At 36.6% G+C, this 14753-nt stretch overlaps 1 protein-coding gene across 7 annotated transcripts in view; it reads left to right on the top strand.

The window, feature by feature from the left end:
- Pias2 (protein inhibitor of activated STAT 2) overlaps positions 1 to 14753 on the top strand; it is an 84411-nt gene that overhangs the window by 55749 nt on the left and 13909 nt on the right. For all 7 annotated transcript variants that reach the window (XM_085676405.2, XM_085676406.2, XM_085676403.2 and 4 more), the window contains exons 9-12: positions 3097 to 3257; positions 3950 to 4083; positions 6091 to 6262; positions 14389 to 14528. In XM_085676405.2, the coding sequence (XP_085532531.1) occupies positions 3097 to 3257; positions 3950 to 4083; positions 6091 to 6262; positions 14389 to 14528 (607 nt within the window). The remainder of the gene's footprint in view (positions 1 to 3096; positions 3258 to 3949; positions 4084 to 6090; positions 6263 to 14388; positions 14529 to 14753) is intronic.

Below are 14753 nucleotides of genomic sequence, written 5' to 3'. Positions count from 1 at the left end.
AAAATGAAGTGTGTGGAAGAAAGCCTTTTCAAGCAAGAAGATCTTTATGAGAAAAACTGAGTCATGAATTTCTAGTGTAGTTTTAGATAACATTTGGTGATTGCTACCTTTGTAAGACATGCTTTTTAAAAATTTAATGGAGAAGTTATGTCAGAGGGAGAGGGAAGAAAATAATTGTTGGGCTCTGTAACATGTAAGTGTTGGAGCAAGGCGCGAGTGAGGCATTATATTTATTTTGTAGATGAGGATCCTGCTCAAGCATAGTTAACACAAACCAAAGGGTCACTAATAGAACTGTAATCCTTCCAATTTTGTTTCCAACAGTTTTTGCCAGATTGGGCTAAAATGTCAATGCACTGGTTTCTAATAGCTTTCTTCCTGCTGTCTTGATAAATGTTGTTTATTCATTTTTCTTTATGAAGCTTTTTCTTTTAGAAAGAATTGTGTGTGTGTGTGTGTGTGTGTGTGTGTGTGTGTGTGTGTGTGTGTGTGTGCGCGCGCGCGCGCGCATACTTGTCTGTCTGCATGTTAGGCCAGATGGCAACCTAAGCCTAAGTTGTCATTTTTTTAAGGAACTATTTCTTCTGAGTTTTTGAGCCAAGATCTCCCTGGGATTTGGTACTTGCCTGCTGGGCAGTGTTTCTGGTCAGTGAACCCAGTAATCTTCTCTCTGCCACCCCAACACTGGGATTACAAATATGCTACTACACTCAGTTGGTTGTTTTTTTTTTTAAATCTCTCCAGCCCATTTTTTAAAAACTGTTTTTCAATTATCTAAATGTATTAGTAGTTACACTGTCTTATTTTCTATTTTTTTGAGTAAGTTAGTGTAACTTACTCAGCTTATTTTGATGGCTTTTTCCACATACTAATAGTGTAAAGAAGTAAACTCATTTATATTGATGCAGAATTTCTATATTGAATATGACTATTTCAGGGACTATCCCAGTACTACATAAATACAGGGATTCCTTCTAAGATTGCAGAGATAGTTTGCTTTTAGAAAAATTCTTAAAACTGTTTATCTTATACTTGAAAATGTTGTATATCTAGTCAGCTTTGATTCTGAGTAGGACATAAACTTAATAAAATCAGAAATAATAGGGATTAAATTCTTAGGTCAGTATTCTACTATTTAATGTTATAAAAACTAGAGGTACATCATGGCAATGAGGAACATTTGGATGTGCATGTAACTCTGCTAGCTGTCTCAGGAGTCTAGTTGTCTGTAGTTTATTGTAGTATTTACAGCTTTATCTCAAAATAGAAATGAAGTTTGTGGCTCCTGGACTGTGGGTTGCTCTTAACTTTAGTAGAGTCTGGAGAGCGAAGGGATAATCTGTTTTCAAAGAAAGAACAAGGAAATGTATGCTTTAAGAGAACAGACCACATTTTCTGTTAAACTCAGGTTAATTCTACATGGTGAAGTCTCTAGCTTTTTTGTTTCTGTAGAGACAGGGTTTCATCATGTATCCCTGGCTTTCCTGGAACTCACTCCGTAGACTAGCTGGCCTTGAACGCACAGAGACCCTTCTTCCTGTCTCTGGCTCCCAAGTGCTCGGATTAAAGGTGTGTACCACCACAACCTGGCTTCGGTTACTAACTTTTTAAGAATCCTTTCTCCTGCCCTTGTTTTCTCTGTCTCCCTTCTAGTCTTTATACATTCTCTTACCTAGTCAGCAAACTCTGAGAACACTTTATGAGCTGGTATTGAGCCAGCACTGGGGATATACAGGAATAGATATAGGTACTATCCTTTGTTAGAAGAGCTGCTCATAAATGGAGATATTTTCTGTAAATGACATGTGGGGAGGTCTTAAGGGTTATAAAAGGAATGTTCACCTGGTCTAATGAAGGTGTGGGTGTCAGTGGACCTCTTTTCTAAGAAGTAAGCAGAGCAATATAGAAACATACTGGACTTTGACACATTTGATTATATAATAGTAAATTGTAAAAGTTTTCATGAATATTTGAAATTTATGTTACACATGAAGCTTATATGTATAGAGCTCCTCTGAATAAATTTAGTGACTGTGTGAAAAAAATCAGTGCATAGAGAGTTCTTAGAAACATACATAGCTCTTAAAAGTAGAAGACGCTTCAGTTCACACTGAAAATAAGAGAAATGTACTTCACAACTGTCTTGAAATATTTCTTTTCAACCAGACTGGTAGAAATCAAACATTCATTAACACTGGTGATAATGGTTGAACGGAGTCAAGCCTGTTTATGTATGGGAATTTTACAAATCATTAGATTACTCTATTTAAGGTAGTTTGTCAATGTTCAAAGATCACAAAGAGTTCTTTTTGATCCAAAAATATTTCGTTTTGAGGTACTTAATTTATAACATTATAGTGATACAAGGTGGGAAACGCTTAAGTACCTACTAATTAAGTAAACTGTGATGTCTTTGTATTGTGGTAGCTTAAAACAAGATTTACTTTTTAAAGTGTGTGTGTGTGTGTGTGTGTGTGTGTTTGTTCGTGTGTTCATGTGTTTGTGTTCACATGAGGGCAGGTGTCCATGAAGGTCAGAGGCATGTGGAGTTGGAGTTACAGGTGGTTGTGAGCCACCTCATGAGGTTGATGGGAAGTGAACTAAGGTCATTTCAACTTCAGTATGTGCTTTGAACCATTGATCTTGCTCTCTAACTTCTAGTGGTTGCTTTTTATATACAGATTTATGTAGTACCTAATGGGTAACAGTAAGATATAAAATTTTGTAAAATGCACCATTGTTTGTGAGAAAATGAGTTTTAAAATACATGTTTGATTTCTGCTTAGAACTTTCATGAAAGGGCATGCAAGAAATGTCTAACAGTGCTTTCCGTAATAGAGAGACTAGGGCCAGGTAAGATGCAGGATTGGGTTTTGTTTTGTTTTGGTGTATGTCTTTCTCTGCCTTTGGACTTGCACATTACTAAAGTGAAATGATCTTTCAGAAATCTTGAGATTACCCATAAATAAAAATATAAAACTATCTTTATGAAAACAAACTTGGGTTGGCTATTGAGACCTTTATGAGTACCTCTTCTCCTGAAGGCCTTCTTGTCCTGTTTGAGCTCGCTTTCATTCTGTGTTCTCTGTTTTGTAGTTAGGGAAAATGAGGCTGACAATCCCATGCCGTGCAGTGACTTGTACACACCTGCAGTGTTTCGATGCTGCCCTTTATCTTCAAATGAATGAGAAGAAGCCTACCTGGATTTGTCCCGTTTGTGACAAAAAGGCTGCCTATGAAAGTCTAATCTTAGATGGGTAAGTGTAGCTCTGGTTCTAACTGGCCAAACAACTCAAAAAAGAAATAGGTGGAAAAAGTGGGGGCGGGGACGACACACAACAAAACACAGCCTGCTGATGAGGCAGATCTCTGCATTCAAGGCTTGTTAGGACTGCATAATTAGACGCTGTCTTAAAAAAAATCAAAGCACTAAGTAGTAATAGGACAAGTGGTTACATAGCTGCTAAGTTTTAAGGCTGTGCTTAGGTTATTTTGACTCTGGAGTTAAGTTCTAAATGTGATTTCTTATATTGTTTGTATTAGAATCGGGCAAATTATATGAACTGATTTTTAATAAGTCTTTTTAGTAAAGATTTATTTGGTTTTTAATTATGTGTACATATATATGTATATATATATATGTACCTAAGTATGATTATATACAGTAATAGACCTGATTTCTATTCCTGTTCGTCCGCCCGTCCGTTCATCCATCATCCATCCATCCATCCATCCATCCATCCATCCATCCATCCATCCATCCATCCATCCATCATTTTGCCTCCCTCCCATAAACAGGAATTGTAATTATCATAAAGTGTAAAGTAATTGGAGTTCCAAAAAAGTTTTTTTTTAAAGTCTTGCACTATTACTTTGTTTTTAGTGTATACTATTTTCTTACTCCATCTTTGACTATTATGACATGTATGTACTTCTAATTGATTTACAGGCTTTTCATGGAAATTCTCAGTGACTGTTCTGATGTAGATGAGATCAAGTTCCAAGAAGATGGTTCTTGGTGTCCAATGAGACCCAAGAAAGAAGCTATGAAAGTAACCAGCCAGCCCTGTACAAAAATTGAAAGTATGTGCTGAATGGCAGGAGTGTCCAAAGAAGTGCAAATTATTAAATATTAAGTTATTTAATATTTAATTATTAAATATTAACTATTTAAAAAAATAGGAATATTTTTAGGGTTTAATTAGCTAGCTTTATCTTTGGGCCATCGGTCCTTCTTTTTCTTCTTTTAAAAATATCTTACCAGCTTCTAAAAGTGTTTTATGTGCAAAACAAGTAAAAGGTATCAAAAGTTAGGAAGCTGTGAGGATGGGTATAGCTTGAAGACTGGGATTCAGATTCAGGGCACCCATACTGGCTGGGTGGCCATGTGTAAGCCTAGTGTGATTCCAGTGCAGAGACAGGAATCCCCAAGGAAAGCTGTTCTCAACCTGTAGATTAGACCCCTTTGAGTTTGTGTGACATCATCAAAATATGCAGGTATTTATTTACATTATAATTCATGACAATAGGATAATTACAGTTATGAACTAGCAATGAAAATAATTTTATGGTTGGAGGTCACCACCACATGAGGACCTGTGTTATAGCATTAGGAAGGTTGGGAACCTTTGAGCTAGACTAAGTAACCAAATTGGTTCAATCTGTGTGAGTTAATAAAGTAGCAAACAATTGAGGAATGTGCTTCATATTAACCTCAGTCCTTCACATGTATGCTCATATATGTGCAGACACATATGTATGCATGCATACTATGTATACATACTTGAGAAACAAACAAGAAAAGTTACACATTGTTTTTTGTATCCTTACAGAACCCAGTGTGGTTAGGGAGGTTTTATATCATTTATTAGTGTGAAGAACAGTGGTCATGAATTAGCTGTTATTGAACAAATTCTTCTATTTTTGTTTTTGGTAGAGGGATTTCATAGCTTTAGTCACCCCGCGTGTGCTCTTGTTTTTAATCTCCTACACTAACCTGCACTAAAGAACACACTGAAGGAGTTTGAGGAAGTGAAGTCCACGTACACATTCAAGCTCTGAATTCATTGCATTTGACTTTTTTCTGTGTTGAAATTCTTAAAAAAGTAATTGATTTTCTGAATACTAAGGGAAAATAAAGACTTTATGACTATGTTCATTATTCTGTTGTGATTGTCACAGACCTCTTAGAGATAAATTGCCAGGGTTGCCCTTATTATGTAAAAGTGTGCACAGAGGGGCTGGAGAGACGGCTCAGAGGTTAAGAGCATTGCCTGCTCTTCCAAAGGTCCTGAGTTCAATTCCCAGCAACCACATGGTGGCTCACAACCACCTGTAATGAGGTCTAGTGCCCTCTTCTGGCCTTCAGGCATACACACAGAAAGAATATTGTATACATAATTTAAAAAAATGTGCACAGACAGTTTTATTGATTAATACGTGATGCTTTTTCTTTCTTTTTTTCATAGATGAGAGGGTGTAATGTTACATAACATGATAAATGTGATTGCTTATATAAACATAATGGGTGATGACTAGATGATTCATATCAGAGTTACTTAGGTAACCAATTTGAAATTTTTTTCTTTTTTAAATATGGGCAAAATTGCTACAGTTGAAATGTCAGATTCTGACTCAGTGATGCTACATGTAAAAATATGCAGCTGCTGATAGTGCATACTTGAGGCCAGATGTCTCTGACATAATGGTGCCACATGTGTATAACAACACACAGCTTACTGTGCACATTCCACACTGTTGTCACATGGCATAATACCAGTTCCCTAACCCTGCATAATAATTACTAACCAGACAGACAGCATGAGCAGTACTAGGCCCTGTACTAACCTGCTGATAGTCCTGGAGAGAATAAGTGTACTGTGAAGGAGGCTCTGCCCTCTGTCAGGAATGGCCTTGACTCTCACATAAATGTTTAACAGACAAGGTAGTCTCCTGGACTCTGTCCCTACTAGAGTAAAATGTCTTCCCTGGATGTGTAATGTCATGTATATATGTAGGCATTTAAGACTTAGAGCTAGTTTGTGTTTTATCTTTGATATTTCTTTTTTCTTTCTGTTGATCTACCTCCAGGTACAAGTGTCTTTAGTAAACCTTGTTCAATGACTGTATCCAGTGATGCAAATAAGAAGAAGATAGATGTTATTGATTTAACAATAGAGAGCTCTTCTGATGAAGAAGAAGACCCTCCTGCCAAAAGGAAATGCATCTTTATGTCAGAAACACAAAGCAGTCCAACCAAAGGGTTTGTCAGTTTATAGTTCACTCTTGTTCATTGCACTTAAAACTAGTTGTTCTTGGGGTGGCTTTGAAATATGTCTGTGCAGAGTCACTATCGAAGGAATTTTCATCTGCTTTTGGTATAGTCGAAATATTTTCAAGTAAGAACATTATTTACAGGAAATCAAACTTTGATAAAAATATTCAGCGTCTCTGGGAAGTGGGAATTTAAGTGTTTATACCTTGTGTTATATTCTTGAACCTGCTCGTATAATTTGGTGTCTCAGTCCAGTGTAAGGATGTTAGTATAATGGAATGTAGATGCAGGAGGCTTGGAAGGACAGATCATTTCTGGCACTTGCATACTTGTGAGCTGACTTTGGTTATAATCCTTGATTGACTTTTACCCACTTTCTGTTCTGTTAAAATGAGGAAAAATACCTGCTTCATAGGATCACTGTTAAGGCTTTCATGAGACTATAAAATAACCTGGCCACCATATCAGGAACATGGTATTTCCTTAAGGAAAATTCATCATCTTTCCTTTCCGCTTTACAAATCAAAATACGGGCAAGCGTGTGGGTGCGCCTTATCATATACCTTCTGGGACTAATATGGGGAAGGTATTGGGACCTTTGGAGCCCAACTAGTCTTAACTGTGTCTTCAGCCTATTTAGTATTTTCTTCTGCATCTTTAATAACAAAAATTTACCCATCTTAAGCATACATCATATCATTGTACGCTCAGTACTCCAGAACAGTTTCAGCGTATTTCAGTGGGAAAACCCCACGTCCTCACTTGTTTGTTGTTGTGTGTCCCCTAGATGTGAGCAATGTCGATTTTCCTACTTGGATCACAGCTCTTGAGAGACAGAGGCAGGTGGATCTCTTGAGTTTGAGGCCAGTCTGGTCTACAGAGTGAGTTCTAGGACAGCCAGAGCTATATGGAGAAACCCTGTCTCAAAAACAACAACAAAAAATACTAGGCTTAAAACTGTTGAGCTGCTTTCTGCACTATTAAAACTCTTATTCTAAGCTGTGTGGTGGCTAACACTTGTGATAGTAGTGTTTCTGAGACCAACGTAAGCTCCTGCTCCCCTAAAATCCTAAAATAAAGTATTCATGTTTTGGACTTGATTTATATATCACACTATGAACACAGGCTTATGTTTTCTTTTACCTATTTAATTAGAATAAGTTTTTATTTTTAACAACACAAAGTGAGGAAACTATGTACTATTTTTTAGTGATATACTGATTATTGCTGTTTTTTTGCATAATTTGTTTGATACTTCTGAAATGAAGATCCAGTTTTGAAGTGCTTACAGAGGTGTAGAATCAATATATGTTTTAAGTATTTCTAAATTTTACCCTGTCATTTTAAGTGTAAGAGTTTCATACTTTTTCTGTTCATGTAGGTTTAAAAAAATATTTCTTTTGTTTTTTTTTAATGATTTATTTTTATCTTATATGCATTGATGTTTTACCTACTTGCACGTCCACATGATGGTGTCTCATTCCCTGGAACTGGAGTTATAGATAGTTGTGAGCTGCCATGTATGTACTGGGAATTGAACCTGGGTCCTCCAGAAGCCAGTGCTTTTAACTGCTGAGCCATCTCCAGCTCCCTCATAATGAGTTTTTGCCTGAGAAATTGTTATGTGATCCCAGGAATAATGAACTAAGTATGCACATCATTTACTTATAATAAGTCATAAACTTATTTAGAAGCAGTTCTATATATATATATGACTTTACCATTTACTAAAAGTGGAAACAAAGTGATACTAGTGAGGTAGGTGTGCCTAATTTTTCATAAAGAATTAAGTGGGAGGCCAAGGCGATGGTTCTGTGGGTGTGGTTCTGAAGTTAGGTCCCCAGCACCCTTATAAAAATCTAATCTATGCATCTGTGATTCAGCACAGATTTGAGGGGATGGACAGGCTGCCCATCCAGTCTAACTGAATCAGTGAGTGCCAGGTTGAATGAGAGATCCTGCTTTAAAAAATAAATAGGTCATTGAAGAGTAGTATATCTTGGTAACTGCCTTTGACTTCCACATATACACAGGGGAGCACATACATACACACTAAATTTTGGCTAAATATTTGGTGTTGCTGGGTATAGAACATCTTCAACATGTTTTAGATTTGATCACTATTTTAATTTCATAATCAGTGCCAAGAACATTCATTCACATTAAATACTTAGCATCAGATTACGTTAGTATGTTAAGGAACAGTTCAGAAATTGTTGAGAAAATTTTCCTAATCCTACTCCAAAATTCATTTAATGACTTTTTAAATGAACCTCAAATGGACAACTCTAAAAGAAATATTTGAAGTCAAACTATGTAATACAGTATTATCCAAAGATGTTATAATTTGATTCTTATATCCTGAGAAACAGTGACACAGAGAAATTAAGTTTTATTTTTCATAATTATTATATTCTAGTAACAGTAGAGACCTCATATGTACAGTAAAAACGTGACAGGTCATAATAGTGATGAAATTGAGCCAAGGCATTTCAGCTGTCATGTTGGAATGGTTTAACTGCATGCGCAGTGCATAGCATATGTATTTGTGTTAAGAATGGTTTAAATGGAGTCACATGGTGGAACGTGGGTGAGTATTGCCAAAAAAAACCTTAAATTATGCATCTGTTTACAAATTTAATTTTGGGTGTTTATTCAGACACCTTTGCCTGTAAGCCCATTGGGAACATTACCCGTAGTTTAAGAAACTGTACTTTAGAAGATGAGGAATACTGAGTGACAGGTCTTATGGTTCATTTCATGTGTGACTGAAAATTGTGTAGCGATTCTGACTCATAAATTGAAGCAATTGTAGATGGTGCCTGTTGTTATACTACAACAGGACCGCATGTGTCCTGTACTCTGCTAACCCCATACTTGAGGATGACATGAGACTGGAGGGATAGCACATTCGTGAGGTGAGAGAGGTTCAAAATGACCACTTTATGCATCAGAATAGGTCACATACCACAGAGGTAGATATTAAGACTATGGAGATTGAAAAGAAAAACACAACACTGGTAAATATAAGATGAAAATTTGTAATTATATCAAGGATACTTGAAAGTGTATATCTTAAAAGTCTAAATTTTAGCTACTTGATTATTTTCATAAAGTTGACATAATCCTTAATACCTAAAGCACATTTGCACATTAACACACACAAAAATGAACACATAGAAGTATAAATGAGAATTCTTAGCTCAATCTTAGGAAGTTAGTGATTATGTATTAAAATGACATTCACTACAGATAAGTAGAGTTTTCTAGGAGTTCTTTAGTATTGGAAACTACATTGATGATTGGTTTTGTCATAAGGACGTTAACAGATGCTTTAAAAGTATTCAGTAAGTGTGTCCTGATAAGCTTAATGATGATGGGCTTTCTGCTTAAACTGAGTTCTTATTAGACTGTTTCAATAAAAGAAACAGTGTATAAAAACATACCATACCAGTTTTGCTCCATTTAGGACATGTGTTTGTACTTAGTATTTTAGCCGGTGCTGATCATTGAGAAATGCCCATGAATGCAGCCCAGAAAAAACAGCAGGAAAGTGAGTAGTGTGGAGTCTGGAATGTGATGGATGAGTGGATGTTGTTAGGACTGATGGTATTAAGCCAAAAAAGGAGACTCACAACATTCTGATTGCTTTTTTAAAAAGATATATTTATTTATTATGAATGCTGTGTTCTGCCTGCATATATGCATCCAGGCCAGAAGAGGGCACCAAATCTCATTGCAGATGATTGTGAGCCACTATGTGGTTGTTGAGAATTGAACTCAAGACCTCTGGAAGATCAACCAGTACTCTAAACCGCTGAGCCATCTCTCCAGCTCCCAGAACTATTCTGATTCTTAAAGAGAACCATTGACTGACTGAATTTTTATTCTTTATCTGACAGTTAGCAGAGTCCAGATCAGTAGAACAGTGATACATGGAAAATTTCCTGATCACTAGTAGTTGCTGTTTTGTGTTGCATAAGGAGCAGCGGGCTGCGTTCCCGTCAGGCTCCTGCACGGCTAGCTTTACACCCGAAATAACAACACACAAATTGTATTATTTTAAACATGGCCTGGCCCATTGTGTCCAGCCCCTTATTGGCTAACTCTCACATATTAATTAACCCATTTCTAATAATCTATGTATCACCACGAGACTGTGGCTTACCAGGAAGATTCTAACCTTCGTCCATCTTGGGCCGGAGCTTCATGGGTCTGTCTGACTCTGCTTCTTTTTCCCAGGATCTTGTTCTGTCTACTCTGCCTATCTAAGCTGCTGTCCTATCAAAAGCCAAGGCAGTTTCTTTATTAACCAATGAAAGCAACAGATAGATAGAAGACCCACCTACATCATTGAGTTAAAATTTTGTTTTCTGAGGGCTGTAGAGAAATATCTTAGTGGTTTAGAGCACTTGTTGCTGTTCAGAGGAGCTGGGTTCTTTTGCCAGCTCCCACACGTTGGCTCACAGCTATAACACTCCACTTGCAGATGTTGTGATGCCCACTTCTGGCCCCCACTGACACCAGACACTCACGCTTACATGCAGTCAGTATACCGTACACTTAAAATAATATCTCTTAATTCCTTCCTTCCTCCTTCCTTCCCTCTTTCCTTCCTTTCTTTTTTCCTGGAGACATTTTCTTAATTGAGATTTTCTTCACTTAGATTACATTTTTAAAAATTATGATTAAGAAAGCAATACTGTGAGACAGTAAAATTAATCAATACTTGAATCTCTTCAAGTCATAAGCAGTATCTTCATTCTTTCCTCTTTACTACCCCATCTTATTTCTGTTGAGCCCATTCACTGAAAACACTTGTCTTTGTTAGGGTTCTTTCTACTGTAATGAGTACCCGAAGCAACGTGGAGGGTAAGGGCCTGATTCAGCTTATAGCTTCATATCACAGTCCATCATCGCAGTCAGGGCAGGGACTCAAGGAGTAACCTGGGGATAGAACTGAGGCGGATTTCATGAAGGAAAGAAGGCTACTTAGTGACTTGTTCATCTGACCTCCTCAGCCTGTTTTTTTTATTATTATTATTATTATTATTTTTTAAACACCACTCAGGGCCTTTTGTCCAGCAGTGGTACCTCTTGCAGTGTTGGGCCTTCCCATAATGATCATTCAGTATTGTGCCCTCATATAAGAGGTCATTTATGAATGCATTTTATCAGTTGAGTTTCCTCATCTCAGATGACTCTAGCTTGTGTCAACTTGACAACTAACCAGCACATTTGACCCCTTGTTATCCTGATACACAAGCACACCACTGTTCAGACACGACTGTCTGTTCCCAAGACGACATTACTATAGTATCACAAAATAAAATAATTCAATTTTTATTATTTTGTTTTATGTGTGTGTGCTTACTTTATCTGTATATATATGTCTATGCCCTGTACCTCAGGAGCCAGAATCCCTTGGAGCTAGAGTTACAGTTTTTAGCTATCATGGCCCTAAGAATCAAGCTGTATTTGGGGGGGAGAGTGACCAGAGATTTTTACTGCTGCACTATCTTTTCAGCCCCTACTCAAACTTTTAAAAGTCCCAGTTTTTAAAGAAATTCAAGACTTAAAAAGTTCAAACTTTCTCTAAAACTCCAGAGTGTCTCTAAAATAGCCATGGTCTCATAATTGTGTGTTCTTGTAAAATAAATTAAATCTTTCTTACTCCCAGGTGGGATAATCAGGACATAGTTACATTCAAATCTAATCAAAACCAATATTTTTTCCCCCCACCATATCTAATGTTTCTGAATTAACACCTCTTACCCAGGCGATCTCCCAAATTTACAAAAAAGGAGGAGAGCTACCTTAGCTTATCCTGACCCTTTGTTTAGGATGGTGCCAGTTTGTCTGGAAAGGGTAGGTGACGACCTTTTGTGTGGCAGGTGCAAACTGTGGCCTGAAATTCTTGCCGTCATAGAATGTAGAAATATGGGCCTGTATTATATGGCCCTACAGAATGTCTGAACTCTTATAACCTTTATTTCTCCTTTTTTTTTGCTATTGTCATAATTATCAGTATAATCATGCATGTATACTTTCTGCATTTCCAGTATCTGTTTTTGGCAAGTGATGTGGAGTAGCAGCTAGGGAGGTTTTAGTATCTTTATATCATGACACAAACCAATTGGACTCTTGAGTCTAACTGTATTCTACTACGTAAGGCTTTCACACTAAGTCAAGATTATAGAAGTTTATTGGTTAAATTTGACTGAAGAATCATGCAAGTATGATAGTTGAAACGTGTTTCAGCTGTGCTAATAGAAGTCTAGATGCCTGGATTATCATCCTAGTCCCACTTTGTCACCATGGTTTTCCATAAAGTTTTTAAAGAAGTTGTATTTTTTTCTTTCCTTTTTTTTTTCTTGCCTTTTTTCTCTTGCCCCCACCTCTCTGCTCCTACCCTCCTTTTTGGTTGTTTTGTTTGTTTGGGAAAGCATTGACCTTGAACTTCTGATGTTTGCCTCTCAAATGCTGCTAATGCTAGGGTTACAGACTTGGGTCACTGTTCAGACTTTTGTGGTGGTGCATCCCCTGCCCAGAGAATTGTGCTGCCTTCATCTTCATACTAATTTGCTTCAGTCTTGGTCTTTTGAATTTGGTGTTAACTGGCAACTGTGGGATGCTAATTTGGATATTTTACTCTCTTTCATATCTTCATACTTGTTGCTAAAATACCCATGTCCATTGTAAACAGTTCATAATGTTGCTGTGGCTTTTCCAAGCTATGAAAAAAATTTGGGTAAATATGAATTCAATCTCTCTGTAAGCCTAGCCTTCTAAACATAGGCTAACCTATTAATTATGCTGCTTAATTATATAGTATGCATATTTTAATATAAAGTAGATTGTAAAGTATTTGTTGTGTGCTTGATTTGTATTTGTAGTATCCTGAATAACTCTTCAAGGCATAGGTCCTCTAAGTAGAGTGGCAGTATATTACAGTAGTAGCCAACATTCTTATTTCTGGACATCATAAAGATCTTAAATCCCAAAGACTGGTCATTTTCTCTTAATTTCTGATTGTATCATTGTACCACCAGACTGGCTAGCTTTAGAATCAATTAATTTAGTTCAGATCACATCCAGATTTCAAATTATGTAATTGAAATGTGATTAGATAATTAAAACTGAAGAGACTGATTAAACTGGTATTAGTATTTTCATAAAGGTGTTCTTATTTTAAAATCTTTTCATTATTTCTTCTTTGTTTTGTTTTTGAGACAGGATCTCACTATGTAGTCCTGGCTGGATTGGAACTCACTATGTAAATTATGCTGGAGAATGTTGGGATTAAAGGCATGTGCATTGTGTCCAGCAATTTAAGCAAACCTTAATAGCCATCTATTTTATTTTAGTCTTAAATTTCTTTTTTTTTTTTGTTTGTTTGTTTGTTTGTTTTTTTTGGAGCGGGGAGGAATTCAAGACAGGATTTCTCTGTACCTTTGGAGCCTGTCCTGAAACTAGCTCTTGTAGACCAGGCTGACCTCAGACTCAAAGATCCACCTGCCTCTGCCTCCTAAGTGCTGGGATTAAAGGTGTGAGCCACCAACACCCAACAGTCTTAAATGTCTTGATAGACCAGTTGTTATTATCCATATAATATGTTATGTTTATATTAGCAGAAAATGTATTTTTCTATTTTTGAATTAAAGTATTGATTTATTACATCATAGTTTTCAACCTTCCTAATGCTGTGACCCCCCAACCATAAAATTATTTTCGTTGCTACTTTATAACCAATTTTGCTATTGTTTTGAATCATAATGTAAATAAATCATAATGATATGCAGGGTATCTGCTATGTGACCCTTGTGAAAAGGGCCATTTGACCTCCAAAGGTCAACCAATAGGGTGAGAACCACTGCTTTATCGTATATTTTAATTCCACTTTGCTCCTACACCAACAGTCAGTGTTTAGAACCAAGATGCATTCATGTTAGAATGAAGGCTGTTAGGAAAGATGGGAATAGAATAGAGAAGTATTATATAGTGAATGACTGAGACTAAGTGATCACACATCTGAGAGTGCCCAATGGTTTAACTCTTTTTTCTTGTGAACTAACAACTGGATTATTTGAAATTTCCCATACTTTTTAAAACAGGGTTCTCATGTATCAGCCGTCTTCTGTAAGGGTGCCCAGTGTGACTTCGGTTGATCCTGCTGCTATCCCACCTTCACTAACAGACTACTCAGTACCATTCCACCACACGCCAGTGTCAAGCATGTCATCAGATTTGCCAGGTATGTGGAGAAGTTTTCTTTCCTTTGATTTAGTTATAATTTTTAATCTTAATCAACAGAACAAATACTTGTTTGTGTGTATACACATACATACATATAAATAAATTAATTTTGAATGTAAACGCTAAAAGAAATTTCAAGACTTCATGTAGAAGTATTGTTGTCTTAGCATGTCATATTCTGTTATTATTTTCATTAATGAGAATCTATAGATTTCTAATAATA

This window comes from Myodes glareolus, chromosome 13 (genome assembly GCF_982192425.1).
Source record: "Myodes glareolus chromosome 13, mMyoGla1.1, whole genome shotgun sequence".
Classification (NCBI taxonomy): domain Eukaryota; kingdom Metazoa; phylum Chordata; class Mammalia; order Rodentia; family Cricetidae; genus Myodes; species Myodes glareolus.
Note: the sequence above shows the minus strand (reverse complement) of the source record. Positions and strands in the feature narration are given on the sequence as shown.